The sequence below is a fragment of the Protopterus annectens genome, chromosome 2.part1, assembly GCF_019279795.1.
Source record: "Protopterus annectens isolate FY-2018-M chromosome 2.part1, PAN1.0, whole genome shotgun sequence".
Taxonomy (NCBI): Eukaryota; Metazoa; Chordata; order Ceratodontiformes; family Protopteridae; genus Protopterus; species Protopterus annectens.
Genome location: NC_056729.1, coordinates 1,640,712,462 through 1,640,731,154, shown reverse-complemented (window position 1 = coordinate 1,640,731,154; position 18,693 = coordinate 1,640,712,462). Strand labels below are relative to the sequence as shown.

At 44.0% G+C, this 18,693-nt stretch overlaps 1 protein-coding gene across 2 annotated transcripts in view; it reads right to left on the bottom strand.

Moving 5' to 3' along the window:
• Positions 1-18,693, bottom strand: part of SDF4 (stromal cell derived factor 4) — a 469,287-nt gene that overhangs the window by 79,356 nt on the left and 371,238 nt on the right. For both annotated transcript variants that reach the window (XM_044063075.1, XM_044063074.1), the window contains exon 6: positions 11,891-12,066. In XM_044063075.1, coding sequence (XP_043919010.1) covers positions 11,891-12,066 — 176 coding nt within the window. The remainder of the gene's footprint in view (positions 1-11,890; positions 12,067-18,693) is intronic.

Here is an 18,693-nt window from a genome sequence, read left to right as displayed (position 1 = left end):
CAAGTGATGAGGGGAATGGTGTAGCCTCTGGTTATGATCTTCCGCACTCAACGATCGGTGGTTATCGAATGCCAGGCAGCTTGGTGCAGAGAGAAACGACCCCCAACTGCTTCCAGAGGAAACCAATCGGGCCGCTCCTCAGGAGTGCTAACAAGGTTGGCCAGAAAAAGAATCCCTGGGTCTCTGATTACGTGGATCCCCCTCTGCCTCGGTAGGGGTGTCTTCCAGAATTGTTAGCCCCTCTGCCCCTGGGGGGTATCACCACCACCACGCTTGGTATGGAAAGGAGCCTGAGATTTTTTGTGCCACATTTTGCCACTCCTCTGGTTCCTGGAAAAGGAATGCCGAGGGTTGGAAAAATGTAGACCTACGGCAGACAGGATCTTACTGTCCTGCTCACACATGGCCAGACTGTCCTTCACCTTGGGGCCAAAAAAGGAAGATGCTTTGATGGAAGCATTCATGAAGAAAGACTTGAAAGGATCCGCAAAGTCACAAAGGCACATCCAGGCATGGCATCTCATAACTATGCCTGAACCCGCAAACTCTACCCGCCCCTTCGGTTGCGTGTGAGAGCAACCTCATGGACAAATTGGAGATAGATTCCAGGGTTGTGAGCTGCAAGGTAACTTTATCCCTTACCTCGTCAGACACCTGTCAGAGAGTTTGGAAACCAAGTCTCTTTGGAGCCTCATAAAATGTGCCAAGTAGTTCAGGGACCATATTGCAAAGGTCGCTGAAGCAAAGACCCGCTTCCCTAATCTGTCCACATCCCGGGACTCTCTGTTGGGTGGGTGAAAAGTATGACTCACTTCAGCGAGGTCTATTATCGTGGCCGTCGCCACCACCATAGCATAGACTGGTAAACCTCTGGAACAATGTGGATTTTCCTCGGGTGGAGAAAGTATCTTGTCAGGTCCCCACGGGATTGACTCAGAATCATGGTTCTTTCAAGTACGCTGCACCATGAGCTGTACCAGCTCGTCTGCAGGCGGTGTTACCCAAGAGGTAGATCGGCGGGCATGGAAAGCCTGCAGAAACACCGACTCCTCAGAAGGATTAGTGGGTTTCCAATCATCACTCTGCTTCAACATTTCACGGATGTCTCCGAAGGAGACCTCTTCAGGGAGTGACTGTGGGGATCCTTCACAGTCATCGAAATCAGTGTCCTCTGTTGACTCCTCAGGCGAGTCTACATGCTTCCTCCAACACAATCGCTTCCGTAGGGGCTCCTTGGTGGTGACTTCTGAGGAGGACTTGGTAGAGGGGGCACCCTGCAATGGAGGGCCCTGCGGCTTTCCTGCCCAGCGTCCCGGGGAGGTGGCCTGTGACAGCTGTAGCTCAGGGGGAGACGTCTGGGGTTCTGACATCGGTGGAATACTTTCAGAAGCAAGTTCCCTCTCAACTGCACGGAAAGCAGGTCTGCCTGAAGATGGATGGGAGCCCGGAACGGAGAAGGACAACCTCGGAACCGGGGTCACACCCTGCTCTGTCAAACCCACTCCCGAGGATGGAGCCTCAAGTAGGATCAGTGCAAACAGGATTCTCAGAACAGAGGACGTAGCCAAAGAAACACTCAGAACCGTACCATAAACCGAGGAGCCTGCAGCCCAATCAAGACCGGTTCAGCAGGAACAGAGGACCAAAGAGACAGTCCCGGAGCCACACTGAGGTCCACTACAGGCATCGAGATGGGGGGGTTCCGAAAACGTCAGAGCAGGAGGCTTTGGAACCGGCATGGTCAAAGGAGGAGAATAAGATTGAGTCCATGGAGAAGTCAACCCAAGTCCTACAGGATGTCAACAGCTGCTCCACAATATGCACCACATCAAGTTCTGAAAGGCTCCTGGTGGATCTAGTGGATACTCCCGATGGGGAGTCAGGCTGTTCCAGGAATGGACTGTACACCTGTCCTAAAAAAGGGTTTGTGGATGGAGAGTATTGGGTCTGTGGTGTGGAATCTACCGGCACCAATATCTCAAGTTTGGAGGCCAGGAGCAGTGGAGTGAAATTCGTACTTATCTGGGCCATAAAAGGGTTCGGCGTTGAGGGGGCACTCGGAGTTGACGTGGAAGGTTCAATCGTAATTGCAGAGATAGGCATAGAAGGCGTGCACTGTGCCAAAGCAACATTCGGTGCCAAAGTCATAGTAAGGTCGATAGTAGGTGCCGGAGACAGTAGCTGAGCCAAAGCTGACATAGAACAGCCGTAGCTGGAGAAGAAGAGGTTGGTGCAGACGAGGCAGACTTGTGCTCTGAAGATAGTTTTGGCACTTTAAGGCTTTACAGATTTGCCCTGGTCACCAGATGGTGAAGAGGGAACTGAGTGGGACCTTTTCTTATTCTTGATTGGAGGGGATGGGACCTCCATTGCAGAAAGGGCCTCTGAAAAGGGCGACTTAAGAAGGCCCTTCAGGATCAACTTATTCTTGCGCTCGTTCAAAGTCTGCTGACTGAAACTTTGATAAATCACGCAGAGAGGTTGCACCAAAAGATGGGGTATCCCCAAACAATAAACACAATCATCATGAGCGTCACTATTGGGAAGTTTACCCTTACATGAAGCACACTGTTTAAACCCCGATGTGCTCTTTTCACCAGACATCATGAAATTTACAGACAACACTCAAGGTAGAATACTAGAGAAAAATTTTAAAACTCTGCTATCTCTAAGTCTACACCTATTTAAATATACACAATATCTATGAAATATGTCAAAAACACACAACTAGTCAGAAAAAGGGAAAAGAGAAGAAATACCAGCAATGGTATTCAAGGAATACCACAAGGGTACAGAGAGAAGGCCGTACCATCAATGGTACTTAGAGTTTACCAAGCGGGTAGAAAAAAGGAGTCTAAATATAGTTGTAAAACCAAGGAAATAACAATATAAACCACAAGCGAAAGGAAAAATGACAAAATATCCTAAGAGATGTCAAAAAGTTTTCACTTAGCTGAGAGCTCAGCTGAAACACGGCTTCACGGCTATGCGGCAAACGAGATCTGAGGTAACAGGGGGAAGGGCATTGGGGGTAGAAGCTTAGCTCGAGAGTTTTTGGCTGGTGCGAGCTTGGTATTAGACCGACTCTGTTCAGAGGGTTTGGGATCAAACCCATCAGTGATGAATGGAAAGAAGATTAACAACTTCAGATCATTTGGTTTCACAACAACTGTCAAACAGCAGGAAAACACCATACCATCATGTACTGAGATGGTTGGGGGAAAAAAAAAAAGCACTGCCAAATGCTCACAATCCCTAAGTAACCAAACCTTAGTCACACAGGGACTTGCACTTATCTCTGCTCACGTCTGTTCTTACACATGCCTCTAATACAAATCATGAAAAAGCAAGTGCTGAAAAGAATCACATGGTCCTTTACTGGTATAGTGTTACAGTTGGACAGACTGACAATGTACTTACCAAACTGAAAATTTCAGAGGCAAATTAAGAAACCATCAAATCTAAAAGAATGTATGTGATGCAATAATTAAATTAATAAGTTAACTCCATCAGATAATTCAACGTTTACTTGCAGAAAATCATAAAAGACTACACACAGACATATGAATATCAATACAACACTCTGACTGCCACTGAAAAGAAAACTGCTTAAATTCAGAACATAATTACAGGTGCACGTTATTTCATTCAGAAAAGTTTTACTACAAATGTCAGAAGCAATAAAGAAAAATGCCATACTTAAATGAAATGCCTACACTTTTGAAATGGTGGGTTTAAAATTCTGAACTGGCGATTTACAACAATTACCAGTGCATTTTGGTGAGCCTGAAATCACAAGTCACAAATATGGTTGAAGAGCTAGTTTGATGGTGCAGGGGGGATAAAGCCCCAGCTAAAGTACAGAGTTTGATTAGCAGCTCAGGTGTCAGCAGGAGCTGATCTAAGGGTACAGGAGATAGCAGCTTCTGTCAAGCTCACTCATCCCAGGGGAGGCAGTTCTGGCTCCCCACTACAGTGGCACTTAGCAGAACAAGGTGTTATATCCCATATAGTTCTAGCCTACTGAGTATGTACTATCAAACCAATTAACACCTTATGCAGAAAGGAATCTGGCATGGAAAGGTGCACTTCCTCTCACAGGACAACTACAGTGTAGTTTAGATGAGCTTTTGGGGAAAGGGAGGGTGTGTTCTCAGAGAGAGACCAGACCATCCTGTGAATGACCTGTACGAGCTCATCTAGCTTGGGAATGCCCAGGTCCAATCAAAATGGAGCAACTGGGCAGACTGCACATACATAAACCTTGAGGTGAGGTTTTTAGGAAGAAAAGAAGAAAAACAGAATATGTCTGTCCTGTACTAACTTAAAAGAAAAACAACAGACTTTAAAGCACCATGTGTTAATTCTGCTTTAAGAAGATAATGTCGTATCAAAGCCAAAATAACTTCAGGATTTACCTCCAAAGCCAGACAAAGGAAGCCTGCAGCACTAACATTTAAGGATGTACAGCACAAAGGGAGACATGCTACAACATATGAGAGAGACTTCTAAAGGAGTGAATGACAAAGGCAAAGATTCTACAGGCAGCATGAAAAACTATTAAACTTCATATTTAACAGAGAACACTGACCGTTTAAAGAGAAAAATACTTCCGCAGTGTGCTCAAACTTCAAAGAAAGTACAACTAAAATATTCAAGCAATGAATAAGCCATAATCCTTATGTGGATCTTAAGCATTCGCTAAAATGTGTTCTAATATTCTTCACTGTAATCTGGTAACAAGTCAACAAAATTATTCTCCATTTTGTTACCTTGGATTTTATTACTTATTATTATGCACAAAGTCCGGCAGCTAACTGCCCCATTTTTGGCAAATTATACCCTTTAAACCAATTTCATCTCTCATCAAGATGAGAGAGAAAAAAAAAAAATGTGCTTCACATGGCAGCGCCGCCACACACAGTATTACTATAATGGCTAAAGTCTGTGGCTTACACGGCCAGTGTCAGCTAGTGAAATGCAGTACGTACCTGTTGAGCATGCCTACATATAGCACTGACCTACAAAAAAGGGTCTGGAGGCATCCTAGAGGTTCTCTAATGTGGTTCACATCGGTCTCCTCACTTAGGGGCCTAAAAGCGCATTGACCAGAGGTCAGAACTCCAGAAAGGAATATCCAGAATGGCTGCTATATCTCCCATTTAAAGAGCACAGGATGAATCATCTCATGCGGGTGCATTCCTAAGCCTGTTCCTCTTACCACACTGTCAGCAGAGTCAACATTACTGCAACTACACTGAAGCATACTGGAGAAGCTATGCTTAAGATTTATTTATTTAATTTAACATTTACTAATGGGGAAGTCAGACTAGTTCAGAAAGAACCCATTTTTATCAGCGGCCAGGGAGAAAAGCTCGAGTTACAGACACGTCTGTACAGACATGATTAAAAAACAGAAATACAAACTTTATAATACAATTTTTCAAGAAAATACAATACAATATTACTGGAGGAGAGAAGCTCTAGTTACAGAAAGACATGTACAAACTTTAGAGACGAGAGCAATACAATATTACAAGTGATATAAGCTGTAGGTTCATTGTGAGAAGACAAGCTGATATTTAGAGAAACCTAAAATTACTGGAAACAGAAGTAATGGGTCTGTAAGCAGGGAGGGACAGGAGAAAAGATTGAGAAGATAGAGAAGGGAGAGAGAGGCTGGTCTGGAGAGGAAATTAGCTTAGATCAGTACATGGACATAGCAGAGAGCTGTTCAAGTGTTGTTTTAGTACAGTTTTGAAAGCAGGTAGGTTAGTAGTCGTTCTTACAGACAGTGGCAGTGAGTACCATACTTTTGCCACAAAAGTCTGAGTACTGGCTTCGTCCCAGCTGAGTGAAGGAGAGCCACCGGCATCCCTTTACACAAAGGTGGAGCGTTCACCGATCTGGGAAATTATAGACTCATCAGCCTAACTAGCCTGATCTGCAAGACCATAGAACGGATCATCATGGACCACATTAACAAGGACATTGGCAACCTCCAAACACTTGATCTTACATAGTTTGGTTTCATCAAGGGGAGGTCATGTCTGCTAAATCTGGTCAACGTCTTTGTGACAGTCACCAAGGCCATGGACGACGCTAAGACTGTGCACACGCCCTACCTTGACCTGGCCAAAGCCTTTGACACTATTCCCTACTCAGGCATAATAGATGAACTATCTCAACTAGGCATAAATCCATATGTTACCAGATGGGTAGCAAACTGGCTCACTGATAGAACCCACGTAGTCAAAATAGGGGAAGCCACCTCAAGCAGTAGACCTGTAGCAAGCGGTGTACCCCAAGGATCAGACTTGGGGCTTCTGTTATTTGGGATGTACTTTTCTGAGGTGCAGGCCAAAACCAGTGGGCTATGGCTCACCAAGTTTGCAGATGACGGCAAGCTGGGTGCCGTCATCAATTCCCGACATCCTTCAAGAGGGTCTCAGTCAGATTACTGGTGCCAGAAACATGGCCTCAGGCTGAATACTAAAAAGTGCACCATCAGCACCTTTGGGGAGAATGACGTCCCCACAAATGATCACATTAATAACGTCCTAAGCACTCAATCAGCTGTGAGTAATTTGGGCACCCAGGTTGATAGTAACCTGACTTTTGACCACCATGTTGCTTCTGTTGTACGGAAAGCCTTCTACATGACCCACCTCATACGTAAGGGTATCTCATCCAGGGACAAGGATATCATAACATCCTTGTATTCTTCCTTATAAGGCCCATTATTGAATACAATGCCCCTTATCGGCATGTACCTTGCAAAGCAAATGTAGCAGATGGAGAGAGACCACAGAGGTTCCTCACCAGGGGGATCCAGGGCCTCAAACATCTACCATACACAGACAGACAAAGTCTTATCCCTTGTACAGACTTCTCGGAGATTACCTCTGTCTGGCATACAAGGCGATCACGAACCCCACCTTGATGGGATTGCTGCATATCTGTAAGTCAAGCTTCACTCTAGTAACCCACACGCTCGGCCTCAACCTGGTCTGTGACATCAACAAGACTTGTTGGCTGGACAGATTTGTGTTCCAGAGACTCCCCCATCTATGGAATAGACTCCCTCGCCACATCAAGCAGAGTACCTCTTTACCCCTTTTTTAAGTGTGACCTGGATAACTGGATAGGATACAGAAAATATAACCCTGAGATTCCACCCATGTCCCTGCTGGACAGGGACATCGGGTGCTGATTTGTCTAAACATGGGCTAAACTCTTGGCTAGGCTTATAAGGGCCTCGGGGCCAACAGCCTAATAACCTCCTATGATCCTATGAGAGTACAGGCTTTGTCCAGCTGCCTTTGAGAGTTTGTATACAGTGAGAAGCTCTTTGTCTGCAGACCTTAGTGTTTTGTTTGGGTTGTATGGTTTGATGACATTGTTTAGAGCTGGACAGGCTAGGGATTTGTAGACCATGTTGTGAAGTGTTTGTAGTTGGACATATAGTAGGTGGTTGGGGAATTCTAGCCAGTGTGTTAGTTGGTTAGTACAGATGAGCCATAGAGCAGGGAGGATAGAAGGAATGTTTTGGCAAGGGTAATTTTGGTAGAGGAGTTTAGTGTTTGTTTCTATAGTGTGTGCCAAATTTCTGGTGGGTTTTCTTTATGTTTTGTTGAACATGGAGATCAAAGGGTAGCTGGTCATCTATGATCACACCTAGTAGCTTGGTGTGGTGGACTGTTTTAATAGTGGTATTGTCAGCACAGAGGATTTTGAAATAGTTTAGATCAGTAGTGCAGTTTTTTGGTTGGAATAGAAGCAGCTTACTTTTTTGGGTTAAGGAATAGCTGGCAGTCAGTGAGCCAGGATTCACCAGCAGAAAATGTGTATTGTGCAACAGGAAAAGCGCAGATTACTGTGGAATCGTCTGCATATTGTAGGAGTGTTCCACCAGTAATGGCAGTATATAGGTTAAAGTAAGGGCCTAAGATGGATCCTTGTGGGACACCCATGCGGTTTGGAAGAAAGGGGAAGATAGTATTAGACCCTTTTGCTGCTCATTTTTGATTGTGTAACTAACTGTGGCACCACTGCAGTCTGGGAGGGGTAAGTCCTAAGTTAGCAAGCCTATTCAAGAGTAGAGAGTGCAACACAGAGTGCTGAATGCCTTTGAGAGGTCAAGAAATAAAGCAGACACATAGCAACCTGAGCCTCTAGCTCTGTTTTGGTAAAGGCCAGGAGGGCTGCTGATGTGCTGTACCCCGGACGAAAACAGTGCTGTATGATTGTAAGGAGGTTATTTTGCTACAAGTATTTCATGAGTTGAAGATGAATACGTTTTTCCAGTATTTTGGAGATGGGAGAAAGTATGGTTATGGGTCGAAAGTTTGGAAGTTCAATGGAATTACATACCATGTGAATGGGAATGATATGGGACTTTTTCCAGATGTTGGGTACATTGGATGAAGATGTAGATCAGTTGATCAAGATAGTGACTGGATAAGCTATGGAGTCAGCAGCTAATTTTAGGTATGCAGGGGGGAGGTTGTCAGAAATACAACACAGTTTAAGCTTGAGCAATATTTTTTATAAGGCTTGTAGGTATTGGCTGAAGAGAAAAGGTGGAAGTGTTCTAGTGTCAAGAGGGTAAGGAGTGTCCTGGCAGGATGATGGAACTTTACTAGGGTAGTTAGAGAGGAAGGGGGGCAGGTGTTGGGGTTTTAGAGATCAGATCAGCTATAGATTTTATGAAGTGGTTGTTAAAGTCCTCAGCAAATTGAGAGCCAGAGGCACTGAGTGAAATACTGGAGTCTTTTGGTTCCAGGGTGCAGTAGAGTTGAGACAGTGGAACAGAATGTTTTTGATTGGTTTTGTTTTGTTGTAGGAGACTACAATATGATTTTTATCTTTGGTGGCCTGTTTTTTTTTTTTTTGGTTATGTAGCTACTTGAAATGAATTAGATCTTGTTCTTTTTTGCTTTGCTTCCATAGTTCACAGGCTGCATCCATTTTTTTCATTAAGTGTTTACATTCCTTAATTATCTGGTGCGAATTGGAGCTAAGGTGTCTAATAATTGTAGGAAGGTATTGTTAAAGTAGTGTATTGTCTCTTCTAATAGCAGTTCCTTTAGTGGGGAACAGTTTGTTACACTATAGCATTACGCAGTTATCGCACACACCACGGAGCTTATTTTGCGAAGTAAATTTGTTGAATTTGTCTTAAGAGAAATTTGTAAGTTTACGAATAGATATTATGGTGTGTGTTTGCTTGAATGGCAAAAGCAGGTAGATGGTCACTTAGGGTGTTTGGATATCTTCCAGTAGTGGTAAAGTTAAAACAGTGTGATACCAGAATCCAGGCAAAGGAAGGTTGTTGAGTGTAGCATTTGTTGTACCTAGTAGGGCAAAGGATGAGTTGAGAAAAAAACACCTAGATTGACAATATCTGTAGGTATCTGGGATGAAACATCTAGCCAAGTCTATGTTAGTGTCCCCTAAAATTACAGTTTCGCGTTGAACTGTTTGGGTGACACAGGAGAGGATGACAGGATGTTTTCTAGGATGGAAGTATTGTAACCTGGGGGGATGTAGAGTACAATTATACATACTTGCTCAGAATTATTTAGGTATAGGGAGGATACTAGCAATTCAGCTGTAGAAAAGGCAGGTGTGGCTTTAGTGTAAGCTGTAACATCAAGGTTGTTTGGCTAGAGTAAAGCTGTACTTCCACCTTTCTTATGGGTTCGGTCTAATCTGAACATGCTGTACTTGGGAAGTAGGGATTCAGAGTCAGATATGTTAGGCTTTAAGTCAGGTTTCGGTGAGTGCTAGTAAGTCAGGCTTGTACTGATCTATCCATGCATGGAAGGGGGATATTTTTTTGCCCAGGCTTCTGATGTTGAGGGTCATAAAATTTAGTTTTTTTTGGATATGTTTTATTGGCTAGATTAGTAGCTGGACCAGGGTTTGGGTGGATGTCACTGCATTGTGGCAAAAGAGATGTTAGACAGTAGCATATATTCCTTAGTTTTTTTTTTTTTTTTGCGGAGGTATAGTTGGTATAAGGTGGGGTTTACTATGTGAAGAGTCCTTAAGTTTGGGGATTAAGTAATAGGGTAGGTTGGATATAAATAGCTGAGGGGAAATATTTTCAAAGGTATGATGGAGTGTTAGGAGTTTGGAAGTAAATGCATCAGTGGGGGGAACTACGTATGGGACAAGATATGGGAATGATGTTATGTGTACAAGTACTGTTAGCAAATATGTTATGGTGGCTATGAGTATAGCTTTGCATTAGTATGGCCTGTTTAATGAGATAGTTTGGTGTGTGTCACTTAGAGAGTGGAGTTTAAGGGGTGGAGTGAGAGGGGTAAAACAGGTGTATGTAGTCTGGGGGTGGGGAGAGTGTCAATATAGGAGGGATAGTTTACATGGAGATAGGTGCAAGAAAGAGGGGGGTGGAACTTCTATGAGTGTAACTGCAGGAGTAGAGGGGGTGGGTAGGTGGGAAGTGGGGATAGGGTATGGGCAGCAGAGTGAGCCCGAGTGTAGTGAGGCAAATAGACTGGGAAGGACCAGAAATTGTGGCAAACTGGAAAGATGAACAATCAGCCATAAGTACTGCTAATGGGAAACTACCTTTAAGCTCATGGAATGGGAACAACAACTAGAGATGGAATTAAAGTAGATAGCTAAATAAAAAGACCTATCTATGAGTAAGGATCTTAAGAAGGTATGAATAGAATTAAAGTAGATAGCTAATTAAAAAGACCTATCTATGAGTAAGTATCTTAAGAAGGTATGAATAGAATTAAAGTAGATAGCTAAATAAAAAGACCTGTCTATGAGTAAGTATCTTAAGAAGGTATGAATAGAATTAAAGTAGATAGCTAAATAAAAAGACCTATCTATGAGTAAGCATCTTAAGAAGGTATGAATATTAAAAAGAGGCCAAAAGGTAAGGGAATAAAAAAGTAGTGATCGGGGAGGAGGAGAACTAACAAAATAAATGGAGAGGTAGAAGAATTATAGAAACTAGAGTCTAGAAAGCAGTAGGGTTGGTTCTTTCCAAGAATCTCACTGTTCCCAGACTCTGGGAGGTCTGTCAACCTTTTCACTGCCTGTGAGCAAGGAAATTTAAATCCAGTCACTTAACACAATCAACAATGCCCTCAGTTTCAGGCAAACTGCATCACTTGCGTTGCTCCTGACTTATGAACTTGTGACATTAGGTAAATCTGGAAGATTTCTTTAATCCAGATGAAAGTGTTGTTAAATTCAGCTCAAAGGGTTGTGCATACAGCTTGCGTGGGAAGTCAGGATTTTGCTGTGCAAAGGTAGACAAAAGAAGAAATATTTCACCTAACTCACTGGGTCCTTGAGGTAATGTCAGAAGTTATACATGGAATACATAACAAATAATGCATTAAAACTGTACAAAAAATAGGAATACATTGCATTCACAATCTACCAATGAATGTACAAAAGGAATACACTGAATAAAACAGGCAGATATTAAGGTGAAACAAAAAACAGTTTTGTTGTAATCTTATAAGCACCATAAAGTAAAGGGGCAAAAAACTGCAGGGAAAAAGATATAAGGAAGGAACTCAAAGCAGAAACAAGTACTTAATAAAGAAGGCACATAGACTGATAAAATAAAACTGTAGGGGTCTTATGGCAGTGATTAATGGGGGGGGGGGTCATTTATACTGCCCCAACGTTGGAAGAATTAGAGAACCACTAAAAACTTGTTATACGGAGATGAAATGTTATAAGGCTACCAGTTACTATGGCATTTTACTTTGAAATCCAACACTAGATTACTAATAAGGGGCAGGTGTACTTTATTATACAAACAGGGCAAAGTGCAATGCTTTGCATGTCAATTGGAAATGCATTGCACAATGCCTGGTGAAGAAATACCCACCTCCAACTCTTCCATAGTGACAATTCCATCATGGTTTTCATCAATGACCTCCTGGAACTCCTTTTTCCGATCTTTGACCCAATCATCATCTATGTCATGACCCTGTTGATCCTCAACAGTTCCAACTGGTAGAGAAATGAACTCAGCCAAGGTCAACTTCTTGTCACCATCTTGATCTAAAATATGAAAGAAAGTGAAGGGTGATCATTACACAAGACATGTAAACTATAAAGAAAAATAATCCTCTTAAAAATAGCCCAATCCTGGTCCAGCCCAAATGCCTGAAACTCTATCCTCTTTCTAAGGGGGCTGGAGGGGCATAACCAAGAAGCAAGTCACAGGAACTTAACAAGGTGACTCACAGGAATTTCAAGACAATAGTCTTGTGACCATTTACACCTCAGAAGTACCACCTTTGGCAGTCAAAACTTTCTCTAGGAGAGCTAGACCAGTCAAGCCAAGGGCGAAACTGTGGGTGCCAACCTAATACACTATATCCTGTTTGAAGGATGACAGTGTATCACACTGCTTAATCTGCAGGGGCAGTCTGTTCCACAGATTGGGGAGGCAGTGTGTGATGACTGTCACTTCAATCTGCATTACTTACCTGTTGGTACAGAGTTAGGTCTCTGGATTTGGTACTTGTGGAACTATTAGACTTGTGCAGACAGCACATCCAAGACAAAAGAGTTCCCAACAGCACTGAAGTAGAGATACAGATCACCCCTCGACAGTCTATAATATGCTGAATAAGAGACCATGCTTCACTAAGGTGTGCAGTACTCAATATCTGGCCTAATCAATGCTGGATACAAGGGAAAAAAAATTAGATCTAGATTATATTTCCCTGGCAATTAGTTGTGCTAAGTATAAAGATTTTCTGACTACTGCTGTTACAGGATTCATCAAAAGAGAAGGAATTATGATCTAAAGTTTCTAACAATATTTTCATATATTCATCATAGACAAGTACCAGGCTAACAGCCCCTGTGGGCCATTTTATGTCTAGCCAATTTCCCTGCTGATGCTTGAAATAACCTATTCCATTTGGTGTTAGACTGACTATACACATCCCAAGGTCAATAACTATATGTTACCCTAGTGAAAATAACTAGGATCGTAAGATAATTTGAGGGGACCAATGGGTGGGATACTACAATTAGGAGCTGCTCCAATCCATTAGTACTACAGGCGGTAGCCCTGAGGTAAAACTTCTATTATCCATCCACAGATTCAAGCTGCGCTTGAATATGGACAAAGATCAGCTTTTACATGGCTGGGGAGTCTACTTCACAGCAACAGCATCCTCACTAAGATATACATGTCCTTCCAAATCATTTTGTTGATGTTGCAAAACAGATTTAGATCCTTGGGTCTAGTGCTTCTGATGCCATTAACTTTCTGATGTACAGCATTGGTATGGAGCATGCTCTGTATGCCAGACAGAGGTCACTTCTTAGCTGTCTGTAGGATACCAACTACAGTGACATGGCTTTGAGCTGGTCCATGCAGGACATAGGTTTGACCTTGTATCCTTTTAGTAAGGTATCTCTGTAGGCATTCCAGTTGTTGCATGTGTCTGGATGGATACAAGCCAAATGAGGCAATATACTCAATGACTGGCCTAATGTGGGCTGATTAAAGGCGGCAATAACATCTAGACACAATCTCTTTGTTTGTAAACTACACAATACAGTAGGACTTTTTTATGACAGTGGACATATGTTTGTTGAAAGTTAGGTCACTACCTACATACAGAAACAGATGCTTGGTGCCAGAGCCATGGGCTCAAGCTCAATGTCAAGAAATGTATAGTTATCCCCTTTAGTAATAAACATGTACCCACGAATTACCACATAGGTGGCAGTACACTAAAGTGTGATAAGAGACTTAGGGACACAGGTGGACAGTGGTCTCTCCTTCGATAACCACATCACCACAACAGTTAGGAAATCCTTCTATGTGGCACACCTCATCACTAAGGGCTTTTCATTCAGAAAAAAAGGAGGTCATTGTCCCACTGTACTCATCCCTCATTAGACCCATTATAGAAGACAATGCCCCCATGTCTCTCTCAAGACATCTGCAACAACTGGAAAGGCCGCAGAAATACCTCACTAAAAGAATCACAGGCCTAAAAGTAGATGCCCTACGTTGACCGCCTTAAAAAAACTCCAGCTATACTCTGTCGCATATTGTCTACTCGGAGGCGATCTCTGCTTAACATACAAGGCCATGTCAAACCCAGAGCTGTTGGACATGCTACACTTACAGAAATCCCAATTCCTCAGAGCCACATGATCTAAACCTTGTCATCACAATAAACAAAACATGCTGGAGGGATAGGTTCCTGAACCAGAGACTCCCCAGACTCTGGAATAGACTGCCCATACATGTCAAGCAGAGTGCCTCTTTGGCCCTCTTCAAAAGAGACCTTGACGATTGGAAAGGAAATTCACCCCGGGATCACATCAGTCGCCCTGCTAGACAGGGGTCCAGGGAAGTAAATAGTGTGGGAAGAAATAGCCAGGGAATTGTTATGGCTAGGCTTGTATAGGCCCTAGGGCCGATAGCCTAGTACCAACCTATGAACATACGTTTCCAAATCCAGAACTGTTTTAACTCCCCTTCCTCTCCCCTCCCCTAGCCACCCTGCCTCACACTGCCTGATCATTACATTCCTTCCTCTGCAGGCTCGGGCTCACCCTTTACTCTCCCCTTCCCTCCTCACTCAAACTTTCAGACCTGTTATAACATGCTTAACTACCTCACTTCATCTCAACTCCAAATACATATCCAACTGACTTACACCTAGCTTTCTCTCAGTACCTTGTATACTACTCACTCAGTCTCCTCTCTTACTCCTCTATCTTCCCCATTCATGGCCATTAGCCCTTCTAGATTATTCCACCTTCATGTGGAGCATCTGCTTTATATCTGTTTGAGTTTAGTGCAATATTTGTATACAAGATTTAGGTTTATGAGTTCAGAAAGTATAGTTACGTACACTTACCATAAATGTAGATGTTTGAGTGTATTCCCTGTTGCAGTCATCACCTGTGGGTTATCCCTGCTGTGGTAGCTCTCAGCTGGCCCAAATACCACAGTCAATGTTTTTCTGCTTCGGCTGCTGTCACTTGCTGCCTGACGTCAGGTTGTCAAGTGCTATAAGGGAGAGCAGCCGACACCATTACATCAGTTTTTCTTGCCCTAACCCATCAGAGGCCTAAGTAAATAAGGTAAAGTGGTCCTGGTGGCTAAAAGCCACCTGTTGAAACTTATGTCTCCCTAAAAAAAGAAGATATAAGGGTGAAGGAGGGGAGGGAAACCAGGACTGCAACAGTGAATACACTCAAACATCTACATTTATGGTAAGTGTACACAACTGTACTATGTTCTTCGTGTTTCACTGTTGCAGTCATCACCTGTGGGAGGATTCCCAAAGCTGAGGAGAGGGGTGGTAGGCTTAGTAAGAGACCTAGGAATGGGTCAGCATGCCCTGCAGCGGCAAACAGAAGTCCAGGTGGCAGCTTCCAGGATGTCCCTGGTGGGAACTCCTCTGAGGAATGCTGTGGATGTGGAGGCTGCCCTAGTGGAATGGGTTCGAATAGACTTGGGGGGGGGGGGGTCCCGTGCAATCTGCAACAGAAATGCATACAGTGTAATATCCATTTGGAAATGGGCTTCCCCCTCTGCCCCTGGTCAATGCTGACAAGTAGTTGGTCTGTTTTTCTGAAGGGTTTAGTGCAGTCCAGATAGCATCTGAGCTGTCTCTGCACGTCTAGTAAGTGCAGAATTCTTTCCCCTTTGTTTTGAGGGTTAGGAAACAAGGTTGGTAGATGTACGGACTGATTGAGAGTTATATTAGATACCACCTTGGGCATAAAGGAGGGGAGGGATTAGCCCTCAAGGAGACCCTTTCTGCATGGAAGATGAGGAAGGGCTCAATGGCCATCACTGCCTGAAGTTCTGAAACTCTCCTGGCTGAGGTGATAGCTATGAGAAAAGCAGTCTTCCAGGAGAGGCATCTTAGTTCTGCTGAAGTAGCAGGTTCGAAGGGTGATCAATTTAGTTTTTCCAAAACATAATTCCGGTCCCAGGCTGGAGTGGGTGGCCTTCTGGCAGGTCTGATATTAGAAGCACCTCTAAGGAATTGTTTAATCAAAGGATGGGAGAACAGGGGCTATTCTGAATCAAAATGAGCTGAAATGGCTGAGGCGTGGAGTTTAATAGAGGAGAAGGAGAGGCCACTATTAAGTAGCTCCACTAGGTAGTCCAGGATAAGAGGGATGGAAGGTTGTGAGGTATTGCCCTCTCTGGACTGGCTCCAGGAGCAAAATCTTTTCCATTTTCCTGCATAGGACTTTCTGGTGCTGGACCTTCTAGCCTCTGTGATAATGTCTAAGACCAGTTTTGCTTAACAGGGGCCCCTTGTTTGCCTTTAGAATATTAGCCATGCTGATAGTTTGAGAGTCTGCAAATCTGGGTGCAGCAATCCCTCCCACACACCTGAGTTAAGAGGTCTGAGATCAGGGGAAGCTGCCTGGGTGGCTGTAAGGTCAGGCTGTGGAGTAAGGGGTACCAATGTTGTCTGGGCCAGTCTGGAGCAATGAGAATGGCCTTTGGTCTCTCCTCCCTTATTTTGATCAGTACCTTTGGAAATAAGAGGCAGATGAGGTAATGCGTACACAAAGAGGTTGTTCCAGGGGAAGGTAAATGCATCCACCTTCCACGCTGGGTGGTGATACTCCCTGGTACAGAATTCTTTCAGCTGATGGTTGAGATGCAAAGCAAAGAGTTCCACTTCTGGAGTCCCCATGCCTAGGTGATTTGTAAAAAGATTTTTCTGTGGAGTTGCCATTCGTGGGGGTCCAGCAAGTTTCTGCTTTAAGTGGTCTGCCAGGGTGCTGTTGATCCCTGGTAGGTATTGGGCTATCAAGTGTAGTCGCATGGAACAGGCCGTCAGCCAGAAGTTCATGCACACAGGGGAAGATTAGGTCCCTCCTTGTTTGTTGATGTACCACATTACTGTGGTGTTGTCTGTTTTGATAAGGAGAACCACGGGCTTGAAATGGGGTTTGAAAGAAGTCAGAGCCTTCTGCACTGCCATCATTTCCTTCTGGTTAATGTGCAAGAGAAGGTACTGGGCATCCCAAAGACCATGGGTGCACCTGTCATCTAGGTGAGCGCCCCAAGCTATGTCTGAGGTGTCGGTGGCAATGGACTGCCCGACTGGGCAGAAGGTGAAAGAAGACCATTTTTCTGGATACAGGCCCCTGCCCACCAGAGAAACTCTGCCCTTATACAGGGGATCAGAGGGAGAGAGGTCTCTAGAGGCTGATTGCGGACACCAAAGGTTCTTTAGGTACCACTGAAGTACTCTCATGTGAAGCCTGGCCAGAAGAATTAGAAGGATGCAAGATGCCATGTACCCCAAGGCTTGCAGGAACTTCTTGGCAGTGAGGTGACTTCTGGAAGCCAGCTGGGTGAAACAAAGACAGGAAGCTCTGCTTTTATGGGATATGAAGGCCGTTTGGGATGCTGTGTCCAGCAGTGCTCCCAAGAAAATTATCTTTCTGGAGGGCGTTTGCTTTGATTTCTTCTCGTTGATGGTGTACCCTAAGGAGGTTAGGAGGGTTTTGACAAAGCGGAGGTCCTTGAGGAGCTTTTCTTTGCAGTCTGCCTGGATGAGGCAGTCGTCCAGATAAGGGTAAATTTGTATATTTTTCAGTCTGCAGAAGGCTATAGCCGGGGCTAAGCATTTGGTGAATACCTCGGGAGGAGTAGATCAGCCAAAGGGTAGCACAAAGAACTGAAAGTGTTGTGAGCCTGTTCTGAAGCAAAGGAATTTCCTGCAGGATTCCCTTATGGGGATGTGGAGGTAGGCATCTTTTAGATCTAGGGTTACTAACCAGGCATTTTTGTCAGCAGAGGCACCAGCTGCTTAAGGTTAGCATTTTGAATTTGGGGACCACCAGGAAGGTGTTCAGAACGGATAGATCCAGGATGGGACGCCAACTGCCCTACTTTCTAGGAACCAAGAATAGTCTGGAATAAAAGCCTTTGCCTGTTTGATCTGAGGGGACAGGTTCTACTGCCCCTTGGGATATGAGAGTTTGGACTTGTTTCAGTGCCTCTGCCTAGAGGTAAGTCTGGGCACCCTCTTAGAATTGGGAGTTTGTTGAAGGAGAATTTGTATCCCTGAGAAATTATCTTTAAGACCCACTGGTCCTTTGTTATAGAAAGCCAATTTTCTTTGCAGAGGGAGAGCCTTCCTCCTAGATTTTGGTGAGAGAAAAGAGGGCAGGGGGGAAAGGGAGTCATTGAGAGTTTTTGCCATAAAGGGATGGCTTAAAACTCCCCACCTTTGGAGTGGATGTGGTCCACAGTTTGATTCTCTGCTGTCCCTGAGGTGGGGAGTCTGGGTGGTCTGTCCCTACGGGGCTTACCTTGCCCGTCTGCTAGGTGCAGGAAAGGACCAGTGTTTTGAAGGAAGATTACTAATGAACCTAGGAGGTTGTACCTGAAGGAAATCTTTTTGAGCACCTCTTCTCTTTCTCCAAACAAGTGGTCCTTATCCAAGGGTGCATCAAGTAATTTAGATTTGACACGATCAGGGAGAGGTTGTTCCTTCAACAATGCATGTCTCCTAATGAGAGATCCTGACACTGCTGCCCTTCTTGAGGCTTCTAGGGCATCATATCCACAGTGTAAAGAGGGCTTAGCCACTTGACAAGTAGAGTGCAGTAAATCTGCTAACTCTTTCGAATTGGCAGTCAGGAAAGGTAGAATTTTTTTGTTTT